Source organism: Aulonocara stuartgranti (assembly GCF_965226115.1).
Source record: "Aulonocara stuartgranti genome assembly, chromosome: 18".
Lineage (NCBI taxonomy): Eukaryota > Metazoa > Chordata > Actinopteri > Cichliformes > Cichlidae > Aulonocara > Aulonocara stuartgranti.
Window position 1 is genome coordinate 30426098 of NC_138954.1, and position 17136 is coordinate 30443233.

The window sequence follows — 17136 nt, forward strand, 5'->3', positions numbered from 1 at the left end:
TTCAAATTCTCCACAAAGCCCTCACAAAGCCTGCGTGAGCTGGCTTCTCAGCTCAGCTATCAAGAACTGCTCGTAAGCTCTCCACTTCCATGAAAATTCCTGTTGTACTATGTATTGATGTAAAATGGCTTGCTGGCTTCCTCCTGAATGTTCAGCTGTCCTTGTCTGCAGCTATCATCTGTGACAGCCAGTCACCAATCATCATTTGGCCGCGTCGGAGCTCTTCTCTCCATCCTGTTAAAATCCCTCCAACTGGCTGTTACCTTCCTGCTCTTTAAAGCCCCATTCCCGCCCTCTTGGTATTCCTCTCCAATAAATGTGTATGTCAGTTTCCAATACGTTGTGCCCTTTCTCCAAGGCTTTTACCCTTTTTTCTTCTAAGGTAAATAGGACCCATGGACTGTAAAAGATGGACACAGCTTCCAAAACTGAAAAATAAATGGGGAACTTTGTTTTAATTTAAAAAAAAAATTTGTGTTACATTTAGAGTAAATAGATGATATAAAAGGGTCTGACAGACCTAACCGAGTTCTTCAGTTTAAGGAAGCAGCTGGCATAAAGTAATCTATGACCCCAAAACACCCTTTCCTGGTAAGATTAGAGTCTCAGTTTTGATCCCCTTGAGTAGAATATGATGTCCAAATGTTCTGTTTGATAAGTTGCTGTCATGTGAGCATACAGGGTCTCTCGGTTCTCAGCCAGAATCACCCCTCGCTCATCGGTCAAAATACCAAGATGAAATATGAGACATGAGGCTTCAAAACAGACCCTATAGTGTCTCTATGATTTCTGTATGTCTGCATTCCTCTCTTACACCTCTCATCCCGTTGCTGTTCTTTGTCTCCATCCAAACCATTCTGTCCTGTGATATAATCTCACTTCTGTCTTATCTTACAACCTTCAGTGTGCTTAATCCTCTAAATATGATGTTATCTACACCATCCCCAGCTTTAACCGAGCACTAACCCTAGAAAATCAGAATGTGCCATTTTTGGTATTAATATATTGCTTGTAATTCCCAAGTGAAAAAAGTCTATATTGGCTTTCTCCAAAATACAGAGTTAGGGTAGATTTAGGGTTCCTACGTATGATGGCTTAGACCTTAGAAGGTCAACCATTAACAATGGCTGGTGTGTTAAACCTGGATTGTTTTCAAGCAACAAGGTCAGCAGTGTGTGGTTTTTGCCTATAGGTGGGTTATGGTGTTGGGTGTTAACCCATTCCAAAGTAACACGTAACTGTTATCCCATTACATTTTTAAATAACACAGTAATGTAACACGTTATTGGACTAAACTGAGCAATCATATCATGAACTCATTACATGAGTTACAAAGGTTCCTAAATTATGTGCACAATGGGCAGGTAGAAGGAAAAAAAACTATCAATTATGACTTCGTCCTGATGTGCACTTGCACTGTAATCCGCTCATTTCAGTTAAGGGAGGAGGAAAATTAAAAAAAAGGTCTACAACTTTTATTTTTATTGCACGAGAGAACAAAACTGCAAAGTGCAAACTGCATTCAGGACAGACACGTGTGTTATACTGCTAACACAACATTAGCTCTTCAGGGGCATCTGCATAGATAGCATGCTATTGCTAACACAAAGCTAGCGAATAGCTAGCTGAGGGGTATAGCTGGGCGGATGAAGAGCCCACCCCAGCAGATAGAGCCTGGGTTTAGATAGGTAATAAAGGCAGTGATGAGGGTTTTTTCTATAATCCCTTTAAATTCTCTTTGTCCTGATTTCGTTTTTGTGTTTTGTTGTAGGTTTTGTGTTTAAAGCTAACGCTGTGCCCTCATCAGGATAGGGATTTGTGTCAGTGTGTGGGACTGTAGCCTCAGGTTTATAGTTAATGTGACAGTGCATTTCAGGACTTATTATAGAGTAACATGTAAGTAATGTAACCGTTAGTGTCCACAGATTACTTTCTATGATGAGTAATTAAGTACTGTGTTACTTTTAAGAAAAGTAATGAGTAATGTGTGATGTTTTCCTTTTTTTGAATAAGCATCTCACCACTCTCTGCCACATTCCATAGAATGCATAATAATACACAATGAATGTTGTCAGCATACCAACAGACATACAAATAAGAGATATTATGTTACATGTACATGATATTTTTCTTGTGCTCCCATATCTGCCACATTCCAGCACAAAGTGCACCTTGAAAAGTAAGAGTGGTTTCAAGTAGAAAAAAAGGCAACATTGCAGGAAACCCTAACAAAGAAGACGATGAGCAGTTTGGTCTACAAAGTGTCTTTTTCTGCAAGAATATGCATTTTGAGAGCCATGTCGAGATTTACACTGAGCACTTTGAAGCTACAGTAAGTCACGTCTCCTTTAGCTTTCTTTGGTCCTTCATCTTCTCCTAATCAGGGGTAGCAGTCGTTGCCGCTCCTCCTCCTGCATCCTCCCTATTTTCTTCATTTTGTAATCCCACTTGGGTATCTGGAGCTGGTTCTGGTTACTGTTCCTTCTGAGTTTTTCTGGTTTGTAGCTTGGAGCTGGGGCCTTGCAGAGCCTCACCTTGGGAACCACTAGGCCCGGCCTCACACTGCTTCTCCTCAGCATATGGAGTGGCAGCAGGCTGGCTCGTCTTATGGCCACTGTGGACGCCGCTGCCATGTTGTTTAGCAGCTGAGGCTGGAGACTGGCCCTCCGATCCTTCTCCCTGGGGATGAGGAGGATCCGTGAGTTCTGGAAAAGTTTCTTGTAGTTGTTTAGCCTCTCTGGGCCCAAGCGCTTCAGCTCCGCCAGACGTTGCCTCTTTAGAATCTCTTGCACCGCGTGACGACGTTTTCCGATGCACGGCGGGCTGCTCGGGCACACCGTGCGGCAAGCTGTGGCGATAAGCGGACTGGACAGTCCCGTGGTGATCCGGACCATGTGTTCAAGGACACCATCTTCCATAGGTTTTACCTTGTTGTTGATGTAAAATCTATAAGGGCAGCAGGAAAGAAGGTTGATCAAACGCTGCTTACAGGTCTTTGGCTCTTGGGCCTGGGCCACCAACTCCTGTAGAAGACCAAATAGTTCATTTAAAAAAAGAAACATTTAACTTGAAAATTGGATTATATTTTAAATGCGGTGCCTTCAACAGTTAATCCAAAATTAAGAAACGTGTATTAACCTCCAGCAGTGGCCACTCCAGGGAGAAGGAGTCACAGAACTGCTCAGGACAAGGGTTGGACATCAGCCGACTCATCAGGCGGGCTGTTTCATACCGACCGGTGAAGAGCGCCCACTCCTTGGGTGTCATTTTCCGGCCAAAGTCCCGAGCCTGGATATCACCTCCTGTATGGATATGTGTGTGGGGGGGGGGGTGTTTTGAAAATCACAATAATTTTTAGAAATGTTTTCTTTGTTCCCTCGGTGTTGAGGCTTTCATGATCTTTATTGCATTTATATACCTGCCAACATGATCGATCTAACACACTCAGCCCGGCCCTGCATGGCAGCCTTCATCAAAGCTGTGAAACCGTGACAGTTCCTCCTCTCGATGTCCAGACCAGGAAAGTAGTTTAGTAGGTAGTTGGAAATGATGGCATGACCTGCACAAGAAAAAACACGTTATGAAAGGATTGCATTTGTATATTCCAGCAGCCGCTTTCTCCTTCTTCTTTCTACGATACTTCGATGACATTTTTCTGAAAACACAGTGGACATTAAGTTGCAGTCTCCAGTGGCTGAAACATGAAGCCATTTCTAAAATGTCAAAAGAACTGCGTTTTCTCTAGTGGCCACTTGAGTCTGGCTTCAAAAGTGAGTCGTTCCCCATAGGCTCCAGTGTTGAAACGCCCAACGTCATCAATGAAAATAGCACGTTTACTGCCTGAGAGAAAAATCACTTTCAGTCCAGAGCAAATTTCCTCCTCCATAACAAATGTGCCGAACCTGAATCTTTTTTATAATTCACCTTTCATGACTTTGTTTGGTCTTAAAGTTTGCAGCATGACTGCTATGACAGGTGTGCCAACACAGGCAGGTGCTCCTGCAGGGCCTCACTTCTGCTAATTCCAGTCATTAAATCAGATCTTTTTGTGGTGCTGTTGAAGTTTGTGCTCCTGTTTTGGTGAGTAAAATTATATTTTATTTGTTTATTTATGTGTGTTGCTCCCATACAGTGTATGGATGCAACTTGTTAACCAGGGTTGCTAGCATTATCTGATAACATGATTTAATGTGAAAGCATTTTAATTAAAAAAACAACACTAAAGCTACTCATTCTAACATCTGAATCGTTTCTTTCAGGTTTATTTGAGACAGCACTTTGAAAAGTGTTGCCATGCAGAATCTAAAAATATGTCTATCACATTTGTGTTACACATATTTTTAAAAAATCTTAGTTATGATCTTATTATTTTTAAAACACTTACACACTTTCATCTTTAATGTCATTACTTTGCGTATCCTTTTCACTTGTTTTTTTTTTTGCAGGATGAAATCACACTAGTGCTAAAAACCCCAAATAATGCCAAAACCCCTGTCAGATTGGTTAGCACTGAGTCATCAAGCAAAACTGTGTGCATTAAGATCAGGATGTAGTAATTATAAATTTTTTTTAAAATATATTTTCTTAGAAATCCAGAGCAATCGGCTGCAACATTCCTAAATGAGCAAAACCAGGCTAAGGCTAAGGATGTGAGATACAGTTTTAGCATTGGGCTGGACATAAATTCATTACTGCCTTGATTCCCAAACTAAGTCTAGAGTTTAGTCTAGAGTTTAGTAAAGGGTCAGGAAGCACTTTTGTGATGGTGCAGTGTGTGGTGGTGGTCGCCTGAGTCGTCTGAGGTGCTGCTGAAGATTTTTGTGTGAAAAAGGATCGATACTTTTTTAATGAAGCAGAAAATGAAGAGCAGCCTACAGCTATTCATCACTGGCTGCAGTGAGCCATTCATCATTGTTAGCAGATAAGAGGCCAGGGCGCCATGTCTGATACATGTGGCTGCATCACTATGAAATTACTTATGATGGTACGGATTAATGTGAGCAAATAACGGTGATTCTTGCAATGGGAACCACCAGACCCCATTATACAACACAAATCATAATTTGGATCTATTAAAATCGGTGTGACTCATTTCTATGCGGTAGATTTTCTTCCACCATATAGAGCTGTGCAAAAGTCTTGAGCCACCCCCCATTTCTTTCTGTTTTGCTTCTAAGGAACCAGACGTTCTTGTCACGTTTAAAGTGGTCTCAAGCAATAGTTCTGTCGTCTTTCTGATGAGTTTTTCTTTGGACTGAAAATCAGCAGCAACAGGTTTTATGGAGAGATGAAGTCAAACTTAAAAATTTGGGTTCAAATCATTGTCAGCATTGTGAACAGAGGAGTAACAGGGAGTGTCTGACGCTCTGTGATGGTGTGATGGGAGCATTTCAGCCAGTGCTGGTGAGGATCTTGTCAGATTTTGTTTCACTGCACAGTACTATCAGGAAAGTATCTGACTTTCAACAGCTTCATTTTGCAGTGTGACAATCATCCCAAACACGCTTCCAGGCCGTGGATTGGTCTCCCAATGAATAAGCTGCTGAAATCGGCAAGTTACCCTGGAAACAAACTTAAAAGAAACATTTTAAATAAAAGCGGCACGTGATGCCACTCATGCCTTCAGTACGTAATCACCTGCTTCGATTAGTATTTCAATTAAATATTTGGCTTTTGAGGGTTTACAGATCTCCATATTAAAAAAATAATAATAATTAAAATGTGTGGAAGGGAGTATTTACATAGTCCATCACTGCATGACTACACAGTGATGAACTGAAGTAAACAGACTTTGTGTGCCTTTATGTAGAGTTTAAGCCAAATATAGCTTCTTGTAATTTGCCTTTTGTTTTTGTGATAATGAATCAACACATACTGCATGGACAACCCAAGTTTATAAATTCACCTGATCTCATGCTTTTCATTTAGACACACAAGAAAGCTGCAAATGAAGATGTTGCAGTAAAAAAGGAAACTGAATTTAGTCATGTCCATTAGCTAACTGAAGCACATTTATGATACCTGATGATTTCCCTAATACACAGTGATGGCCTTTGCAAGTTGCAGTTTGCCCACTACATTTCAGATGCTTGTTGATGTCATGGAGAAATAAAAATGAGCTTTGAAACGTAACTTAATTACAGTCTTCATACCAACACGGATGCACAAAAGATTGTCCCTTTTCTTAATCAGCTCAGCCACTTTATTTGCTTCCTTCTGGAGGTGAGCGTGCTCTTCAAAATTTTTCAGAACGGACAAGAAGTTGTCCTTTGGCGCAGCTTGGCTGGTTTTTCATTCTTCTTTTGTCTTGCTGGCTTCTTTCGACTCTCACATTCTCTCCTGATCAGATCAGCCACCTTGAAGGCTTCGTGTTGGATGTGGGCACACAGGACTTCGTTTACCATGATGGTCCAGAAATGTTCTTCAAAAACTATCTGCTCTATCTGTGGCACAGATGATTTTTCATCCTCCCAGAATTTTGGGATCCAGTTACCCACTGTGTAAATTTCCGTCTTAAGATGGCCGTAGGTGGTCACGTCTTTCAATTTAAACCAAAAGGTTTCATCGGAAAGACTTTCCAACGTATTCTGGGATCTTTGGGCTTCACAGAGTTGCATGTTTTTCTGCATTTGTTGATGGAACATTTGCAAGGTTGGAAGAAAATCACAGTTACAGATCAACATTAGCAATCTGTAACATAACTGAAGTCGTGTTTGTGGAGAAAACACAGCTCTGGAGCTGTGACGTCATCACATTCTATAAGATGTATCAATGACATATAGAATGTGATTACCATGGAGGGCTTTTACACACACACACACACACACACACACACACACACACACACACACACACACACACAATCCCGTTCAGCTATCTTAGTGAGGACCTTCATTGACATAATGCTTTCCCTAGCCCCTTACCCTAAACCTAACCATTAAAAATGAATGCCTAACCCTAACACTTACCCTTACCCTAAACCTAACCATAACCTAATTGTAACCCTGACACCAAAACCACATTTTGAGCCTCAAAAAGGCCTTCAAATTTGTGAGGACCGGTGTGTGTGTCCTCACAAGTGACTGTTGGTTCTCACAAGTATAGTAGAATGCAGATTTCAGGTCTCACAAAGATAGCTTGACAGGAACACATGCGCGCGCACACACACGATGTGATTGCTTCATCTTGTATCAGAACATAGTTAATAAACAATATAAATAGAACCATTAATCCATCAGAAACCATCTATGTCCTTATACCTTATAAACCTAATATTGGCGTTAATTAAAAATATTAATTACCTTTAATTAAGTTACCAGTATTTTTCGTTAAAAAGCTGATCAACTCAGTTTATTTGAGTTGGCTTAAATCAGGAAAATTGAGGAAGCTGGAATGTGACTAAGTACGTTTACACTATACTGTACTTAAGTAGTCTGTCTCTGTGTGTTAGCCCTGTGACAGACTGGCGACCTGTCCAGGGTGTACCACGCCTAACAAACAGTGCTTGACAGCTGGGATAGGCTTCAGCGCCCCCCGCGACCCTGAAAAAGGATAAGCGGAAGCAAATAGATGGAGTACTTAAGTAGCATATGAAGCCTGCTTGACTTTTACTTCCCTCTTATGTCCCTCTCTATTGTTCTATCACTATAGTTCAGTTGATTTCACTTTATTAAAGACACACACGAGCAAATAAAATGCATACATGCAAATTACATTCTGGAGTTCTTTACGCTACACATACAACTGTGCATCAGATTGTGAAATATAGCATGACAGGTAGGAACTCCAACACTAACAAACATTTGGCTTGCACTGCTCCACCTTTGCAACTTGAGATTCAGCCTAAATCCATCATTATATGCTTCAGTGAGTTTCTGCACACTGCTCTCTCTGTAGCTCTTCCACAAAGGAGCAGCGTACATTGGAGTGCAGAGAGAGTCCAGCCTTCACTGGAACACATACCAAACTTACAGCTCAACATATTAGCATGTGCATACATTAAGCGGCATTATGTATTTTATATTTTACTTCATTATCTGACTGTTTATGTTACTGTTGGAGTTTTGTATCTAAAACATACAAATCAGCCACACAGCTTTTTAAATAACATATAGAAGAAACTTGTTATCACATTTTTACTAAACATTGTATGATCTGAGTAACTTTGACTGTTCTTAGAAAAACAAGAACAATTTAAGATATATAAGATGAAATATCTGTTATTATTTCAAGAAAAAAATCATTTGCAAGCTGTCATAACAAGAAACATTCTGTAAAAGAATAACAAGAAAGAATTTAAACGATTAGACTGTTAAATTTCAAAAGTATACTCAGTTTCAAAACCTCTGTTTTTAAAACATGTGTGCAAGTATGGACTGTGGTGGGATTTGATTCAAAGGCCTGGGGGGGGGGGGGTGTTTTTTTTACCTGCTTGAGCTGCAGTTATAAGAGCGGTGTTCCCCTCGTTGTCCTGCCAGTTAACATCCAGATACGGGCATTGAGAAAGAGCGATGACCACATCCACATAGCCGTTATAGCACGCCACAATCAAGCCAGACTGAAACACAAAAACAAAACGCCTTGGCATCCAACGTTTTCTTTTTCTGTGATTTATTTCAGCTCCTAAAACACACACACACACACACACACACACACAAAATCATTCTTATTTACAGTGAAGCTTGTTGTTATATTCTCTTTTTATGGCTCTATAAAAATGTTCACCTCCAGGACAAAAAGCAATGTGGTGATTGCCATAAAAAAATAAATCTTACTGGTCTGCCCGCTTACATGTGAATAACAAGGTGGTGTTCTGTTTTGTTTTTGTCACAGTGAGTGGGAACACACTGGTAAAGGTTTCGGGCTGGACAATCTGTTTTTGCTCTAAACAAAGTTGCTTTGAGCAGATTTGCATTTGTTTTAAAAGGTCATTGCTGTTAAATCGTTTAGTGTATCTGGTCAGCAAAGTGGCACACTGCAGGTTCAGTTTGTAGATGACATTAGTGTTAGTGTAGTCAATACTGTGTGTGCGTGCATTCATGCAATGAACATACATTAATTCAATTCAATTCAATTTTATTTATATAGCGCCAAATCACAACAAAAGTTGCCTCAAGGCGCTTCATAGATAAAGAGAAAAACCCAACAATCATATGACCCCCTATGAGCAAGCACTTTGGCGACAGTGGGAAGGAAAAACTGTGAGGAGGTAAAATTATTGTTATTGTTAAAATTATTAACAAGATAATCGACCTCTGTTGGAGTAGCGTTCAGATAGCTGCTCTGCTCTATGTTGGTACAGGTCATTGAAGATGATCACAGTGGGTGGATTATATTCTTAAACTTAGTTACAGCGCTTTCAGAAAGACATCTACTTTGATAAAGTCTACTCTCCACTTCTGTGTAATCAATTATTGTAAATGTAAATGCTATCAGGAAATGATCAGACAGGAGAGGGTTTTCAGGAAACACTGTCAAATGTTCAGTTTCTATGCCATATGTCAAAACAAGATCTAGAGTGTGATTAAAGTGGTGGGTGGGTTCTTTTACATTTTGAGAGAAGCCAATTGAGTCTAATAACAGATTAAATGCCATGTTGAGGCTGTCATTTTTAGCATCTACATGGATGTTAAAATCACCCACAATAATTATTTTATCTGAGCTGAGAACTAAATTAGATATAAAGTCTGAGAAATCAGACAGAAACTCTGTGTAAGGCCCAGGTGGACGATAGATGATAACAAGTAAGACTGGTTTCTGAGTTTTACAGCTGGGGTGGACAAGGCTAAGCATCAGGCTTTCAAATGAATTAAAAGTCTGTCTTGGTCTTTCGTTAATTAATAGGCTGGTGTGAAAAATTGCTGCCACACCGCCCCCTCGGCCTGTGCTTCGAGATTTCTGGTAGTTAGAATGTCTCGGGGGTGTTGATTCATTTAAGCTAACATAATCATCCTGCTGCAACCAGGTTTCTGTAAGGCAGAGTAGATCGATTTGTTGATCAATTATTAAGTCATGTACTAACAGAGGAGAGAGACCTAATATTTAATAATCTACATTTCACTGTTTTACTCTTTGGTTCAGATGTGGATACTGTATTGTTCTTTCTTTGTAATTGTTTATGTTTAAGTTGTTTGTTGCTGGTTTTTAGTTTGTTTTTTTGTCTTTTTGGGAGCTGACACAGTCTCTATGGAGATGGGTTTGGGGGGGGTTAGCTGTACTGTTTCACCACATGTAATAGTAGTTTGTGTCCAGTCAAGACAACAAGACATTTTGTGCACACCAGTCTTCCCAAATCGTGTAGTACAACAATGAAAAAATATTATACATGTTTTTGCTTTAGAAGAAGCTTTTATTGCTCAACCAGAACTTGATTGCAAGGCAAGTAATGGCAGTTATTCAACTTTAAGACAATAGCAGTGCCATGAAGTTAAACTATTAAGATTGCAACTATTATTTTTGGTGTTGATTATTCACAAAACATGTCCTTGATTATTGGTCTCATTTAAATTTGTTTTTCTCTGATTAACAGTACAAAACCCAAAGAGGTTTAGATTTGCATGATTTTTTATTTAAAAATTTAAGGATCTAGAATCAGAATGAGTGATTTTTCCTTGTAAATATGTCTTACCTGTACAAAGAAAAACAAAATCCACTGGTCATTGCTTTCTTTATCCATTTGTAGTGTGCACACATTTTCAGTTTGCTTTTGTTAGAAAATGCCAAAGTTTATGAATTGGGCACGCTGCTGGTAAATGCACAAGAAGACTGAGATGGGTTTTGAGGTTTCTGCTGCAGTCTCTGGCCAGTCTGCTTCCAACACAACACATATTAAAGATGACATCCAGTTTGCAGTCATATGCCAATAATTGGGTCTTTTGTGCTTCACAAAGAGTGCAAACAGTTAGTGGGTTGACCCCACAGTGTTGTGATTCCAAGAAGAATTTCCCATAGAGACAGCAGATCTAAAGGGCATTGGGTAATCGTTTTTCAAACGGCTGGTAAAAAAGTTTTGGTAAAAAAGCAAGCTGTTGATAGAGATGATGTCAGCCAATTTGATAGCAACACCCATGACAACACATTCATAATCAAGGCGACCCTAAGGACTTCACATTAATCCAGAACTACTCTCCACTGTGTGTTCCAGCTCAACAGAACATACAGAATCTTCTACCCAGTGTGCAGAAATGTTCAGAAATAAGTTCACTTTCAAATTTATCTTCAGATTAACAATAAAACACAGCTTTCTTAACTTTGTTAAGAACAAAAACGTGCCAAAAGTACCAAGAACTGTGCTTCCTTTAGTGGTCAACTGCAGCTGGATTCAAAGTGAGCTATCCCATTGACTACCATGTTATAAAATGTCCAACTTTAAAGCATTAATGTGCTGTAAATGTGCCTTTGTGTAACAGCCTGGTACACAAAGAGATTTTTTTTAACCAACTGGAAACTAGAGTTAGATTTTTGACTCAGACTTTGACTAAAGTTTGGCAGCAGTGTTGGCAGCTGAAATGGTTCCAGCTGCCAACAATGGCAACTGGAACCATTCCTGCCTGCTGGGCCTCACCTCCTTTGACTGAAGTCACAAAATTATGTGATAAATAACACAATAAACTTCAACACAATAAACTAAAACTGACAAGCACAAGTAGAAAGGACTGTTGAAACTCAATAATTTGAACAATTAGGCTTCTTCTTAATAGAACAAAATAAGCATTACTCTTTTATTTTCACAAGAAAGGCTATTGAAAGCACGTAAGACAAACCATATGGAAAATAAATGTAGCAGATGTTATACTTAAAATAAGTGTCACAAGTGCAGCTGGTCAAATCGCCTACTAGTACTGTAGTTTGTGCAGTAGTAGTTTGTGTCTGTGTAGTTAGGCAGGGTCTTTGCACTAATTAGCCAATATGTGTGTGCAGCTTGCTAAGCAAACAGGTGAAATTAGCACTCCACCTTTTCATCTGAATATGGAAAACAACAACATTGCGGTCTCTATGGTTCTTACCATTTAGCATGTGTTTGTGAATTAGTTGTTCTAAATTCACAGGTCTGTGCGAGCATTGGCCACTAAAACAACAAAGAAAATCAAATAAACTGAAGTAATTGTGGTGTAAAGTGGAAGTGATTCACTGGAAGTGGGATGTCTAAAAATGACCAAGAGACAGTAACCGGGTTTAAAAAAAGATCCTCACCTCACCTGTAGGTGAGATATTGGCAAGAACTTAAACTAAAAGTCAGACATCTATCAAGAATGAAAAGGTATAAATTTCATGGTTATTTCATGGTATTTCATGACAAAATAGTGAACTTAGAAAATATACACAAATTGTGAAATTGCACCTCTTTAAAATGCAGCTCAATTAAAGCTAGCTCCAAGAATAATTTTCACCGACAGTTCTGAGATAAGCTGCATGTTATTCTTGGATGCGCTTGTAGGACTGGCTTTAAAATTGCATGACAAAAATATCATACACATAAAAAAAAAAAACTGTATCACCAACGTAGCCTGGACAACATTTGCTAGTTAGATGAAGTCAGCTATCTCATCTTAGCATATTTATATGCATATTTATAATTATACGGTTCTTGGAGTGAGCGCACACACTCATGAAGTTTAGTAACTTCAGGTCACTGCAACAAGCCCAGGTACAGTTTACCGACGGATGGGTGCAGGACCTTGAAATGCACCGTGTAGAAAGTAAAGACCATCGTACATATCATAAGTTTACCAGTCTCACAAATTGTCGTCATAAATACACATTCGTTAACCGTTTATTAATAGGACCTTTGAGCTCAATGGTAATTAATTAGCAGTGGAAATAATTTCTGGTAGCATCACAGAAATGTAGCAGTGACAATAATACTGTATGCTGTAATCGTACTGGGCAATTAGTGATACAAAAAACCTGTTTTATCCTGTGAATAAAAGTATATGTTTTTGTCAATGTACCATAATAACAGAAGCGAAACGCAATATTGTGTCAGGACAATTCACTATTTATGCACAATAAACACAATAAATAAAGGAGCATAGCGCGACAATTTCTGTTCAGCGCCAGACTTGCTTGTAACCTATATCACTAATTATGTTATGAAAATGACGTATTAACTACTACAGCAGACTGACCTTCGTGTAAATGCTTGGAGCAGACTAACCTGTGAGCTGGAGTGTTCTGGGACGTTATATTTGATCTTTGAATGGCTGCAATCCAGTCGCCTTTGTCACTTCGGAAACATGGCTTGAACAATTTCTCTTCAATGACGTAATCCGATAACAACCGATCTCTTTACCCGTCGGCTTCCCGTGGCTGTCATGCGACCGGCTATTGCAGTTAATAATACAACGGCTTCTTGACATTTTTGTGTTTCTTTTTATCGCTGTATAACTGATTTTAATTGAAAGCCTGCGTGCGCTAGTACCGCTTGCCACGAGTTCCCAGAATCCTTTGCGGTTCTACCCGTGAATGACGTCACATTTTCAATCTCTATATAATATGCATGTTAAATTTTATATTTGGGGTAAAATATCAAGTCTTTTCAAGTAAACCGGTTCAAGCCCAATTCAAGTCCCAAGTCATTGGTGTAAAAGTCCAAGTCAAGTCACAAGTCTTACAACATTTTTTCAAGTCAAGTCTAAAGTCATAAAATTAATGACTCGAGTCTGACTCGAGTCCAAGTCATGTGACTCGAGTCCACACCTCTGATAGTAAGCCTTTAAAAGGTTGGGCAAGGTTGGCAAGCTGCATTGTGACACGGTAACTGCACTGGCCCATCTGTCACTGAAGGCTTAACCAACTGCTCTGAACCTCCTTTAGGATCTGACCTTCAGTGTCTTACTGGGTTTTAAGAGCTAGACCATGCTCAGCTGACCTGACAGAAAAACCAGATATCAGTGATAGAGCAGGATGATGATAGCATTCTTTTACTCAAAGCAGGCATAAAGGGTGTCATAAGAAAATCACAGGTGTGTAATATTTTGTTTTGCACTTTCAAATTATTTAAATTTAAAATTGCTTGAGGTGTGTAATCTGACACAGTGAATGGTGTGCTTGCATAAATGTTTGTCAAAGTTCTATCATATCTGTATACAACTGAATTATGACCGTAACCTCAGTGCTGCACAGCTGTCACGAGTCATCGCATATCTTGTAAGCATATTCTTATATGTTGTTTTGAAGACTATGTGCTGATAGCCACCCAGGCACTTTTAATAGATGCTTTTTTTTTTTTTAAATCAAGCAGTCTACCTTAATATGGTTTTGTTATTGTTCGTAAAGTTAAGTCGAGACCAAGGTAAGACCTACTGACACATTACATGTACAGAAGCAAAGGTATTTATGAACACAACTGTACTAATGACGTTGAAAGACAGCAGCGCAGTTTTCCATTTGTACTGCTATTAATTTTTTCATAAAAAAACATTATTTATGAATAAAAAGGTGCGTGAGACTTTGTCAAAGACATTATTCTAATAAATGCACAGATACCAACTCTTCTGTTTCTGTCCGTCTCCTTCACTTCCTCTTCAGTCACTCCTTGTCTGATCATGATCTTGACAATGACGGTATTGTTGTTGCAGCAGGCCTTGAAGAAGGAGATGGGCTCTGGACTGTCAGAGCTAAACGAGTAGCGCATGTGAGAGGTGACTGAATTGTCGAGGGGATAGGAGGAGTCATCTGAGGCAATGCTCTGTGTGTCTGAGCGATCGGGCAAGGTCTCAAAGTCCAACTCTTCAAATTCCTGGTAGATATCATCCTCATCCTCCCAGTAATTTCGAGTGTAATCGATTTCAAGTTCCTCATTATCTGCCTCACTTGATTCCTCGCTCTCATCGTCGTCTTTGCCAGCCTTGGTGATGGACATGACAGGAATATCCATATCCACTTTATTGGTTCTATACTCAGTCTTACTAATTCTGACTCCTCCAGCCACTCCATTCTCTTGAACCTTTGAACCTTTACCTTGTTCCTCCGTTATTAGCACCATTTAAATCCTCCTCCGTCGAAAACACTCTTCGAAAATCCTTGTGGGAGCCAGAAGAAGTCTAGGAATTCTCAATTACCTTGGAGTCCATTGGGTCTCTGAAATATGATGATTCCTTCTACCCCCCAGGAAACTCAATCCTGCCAGTTTCCCGACTTCCATCAGTTTTTTGCTGCGTTGGATTTCCCAAACGAACAAGGACAATCCTTTATCACTACTGATAAGTCTTTGTCGGTGCCAAAGAGGTTAGGATTCCCGAAGACTCCAAAACACAGTGTCCTCAAAGGCTTGATCATGTGCATGATCAGTTGCTCTGGGCTGTTAAAGTGATGAAAAAAAGAGTAAAGCAGAATAAAGCATCCTAATCTTTCTCTGATGATATTGTCAAATTTCCATTTTCAAAAAAAGTCAGAGAAAATTATGAAATGCACGAAAGCCACTGCGCTTCTCCGTGTGACTCTTTGCAAAGGCACCACCAGCACCGTTCATCAGATTGTATGATCATTGCACTGGAAATCCAACATGCAGCTTGAATTTTCCAAGTCTCGGTTAGAAGTTAAAGCTGAAGTTGTCTTTTTGAAAGCAGAAGAACCAGCGCGGTCGTATTGGTTCAAAACTGACACAACTGAGCAGTTAATCCCGTGTTTGCTCACGGGGGAACACTGGGTTTTCTTTGATGATCGCCAGCAGTGGGATCGGGAGAGAGATTCTGTTGAAGTACTGCGTGGTAATCCAATTAGATTTCTCTCTAGCTCTAGCCATTTGGTTACATTCACCTCCCCAGAAACGTCTTCTGCTTCAACACAATAAACTAAAACTGACAAGCACAAGTAGAAAGGACTGTTGAAACTCAATAATTTTAACAATTAGGCTTCTTCTTAATAGAACAAAATAAGCATTACTCTTTTATTTCCACAAGAATGGTAAATGGTAAATGGCCTGCATTTGTATAGCGCTTTTCTAGTCCATAGGACCCCAAAGCGCTTTACACTACATTCAGTCATTCACCCATCCACACACACATTCACACACTGGCGATGGCAAGCTACATTGTAGCCACAGCTGCCCTGGGGCGCACTGACAGAGGCGAGGCTGCCGGACACAGGCGCCACCGGCGCCACAAGAAAGGCTATTGAAAGCACGTAAGACAAACCATATGGAAAATAAATGTAGCAGATGTTATACTTGTGTCACAAGTGCAGCTGGTCAAGCTGACGCCATCTCCCCCACCTCTGCTCTCAACGTCTTCTGCACTTAACACTGCCAGCTTAAATTGGATTTCTCAGCCACATGATCTCATTTGTATACAGGGCACTTTGGAAGGACTGGAATCACTCAGGCCTAAGAGAGTTTACGAATGTCACCTTCAACAACAACTAAGCTACAGCCTAGTTTGATACAATACACTTTATTCACATCACCTTGTGATACCAGCATTCCCTGGATAAATACATTATCTCTGACAAAGGACAAAAGTGTATCAAAAATAGCATTACAGGAGGAAAATCTAAACGTCTAGAGGTGGTTGTTAAGTTATAGGCTTGGTTTTGTAAGTCATGTGATCCAAGCCATTTCTATTTTAAAAAATCAGATTTTGAATAAATGGATTTGATTAACTAGATTTTTCAACTTTAATATTTCAACTGACATCAAAAAACTCCCAAAGAGTCAATATGAACTCATTTTGGTGAGACTGCTACTTTCGGTTTTGCACCATAATGGCCGTATCATTTTACATGAATGCTAAATAACATGCTAAATAACTACAATACCATTTTGTGCACATATTTCTATGCAGTGTGTTGTAGTAACATTGACCTTCACTACTAACTGTGTTAGCATGGTAAAATTGCACATGATACACCTGTTTACTAAGCATACTGATTAGCATGCATTTTGGTATGGCTGTGAACTTTTTTTTAATTTTGTTAATCCAAAACTTTTCTCATCGGCAGTTGTAAGTGGCTGGAAATATCAACGAGTTAACGGCTGAAAAATTGCCATTTAGCTAGCTCTTGTACACTTATAGTAATCTCTTCCACAGCATGTCTTATATCCTGTCTTCCTTCTTTCTCCCCAACCAGTCGCAGCAGATGGCCCTGCCCCTCCCTGAGCCTGGTTCTGCCGGAGGTTTCTTCCTTTTAAAAGGGAGT

The 17136-nt window shown here is 39.7% G+C and overlaps 1 protein-coding gene across 1 annotated transcript; it reads right to left on the minus strand.

Annotated features, from left to right (window-relative positions):
- Positions 1 to 1459: 1459 nt before the first annotated feature.
- ankrd33bb (ankyrin repeat domain 33Bb) lies at positions 1460 to 15663 on the minus strand. The gene is made up of 5 exons (XM_082512641.1): positions 14492 to 15663; positions 8428 to 8557; positions 3419 to 3559; positions 3139 to 3302; positions 1460 to 3023 (listed from the first exon to the last, which is right to left on the minus strand). The coding sequence occupies exons 1-5, from the start codon at positions 14984 to 14986 to the stop codon at positions 2367 to 2369; spliced, it is 1587 nt and encodes a 528-aa protein (XP_082368767.1). The 5' UTR covers positions 14987 to 15663; the 3' UTR covers positions 1460 to 2366.
- Between the last annotated feature and the right edge of the window lie 1473 nt (positions 15664 to 17136).

Excerpts from the sequence above, each read along its gene's own strand:
- ankrd33bb (XM_082512641.1), bottom strand. The coding sequence starts at position 14,986 with ATGGTGCTAATAACGGAGGAACAAGGTAAAGGTTCAAAGGTTCAAGAG. Across the intron at positions 3,303-3,418 it reads TAGATCGATCATGTTGGCAG|GAGGTGATATCCAGGCTCGG; the intron begins GTATATAAATGC and ends ATATCCATACAG. Across the intron at positions 3,024-3,138 it reads TGGAGTGGCCACTGCTGGAG|GAGTTGGTGGCCCAGGCCCA; the intron begins GTTAATACACGT and ends GGTCTTCTACAG.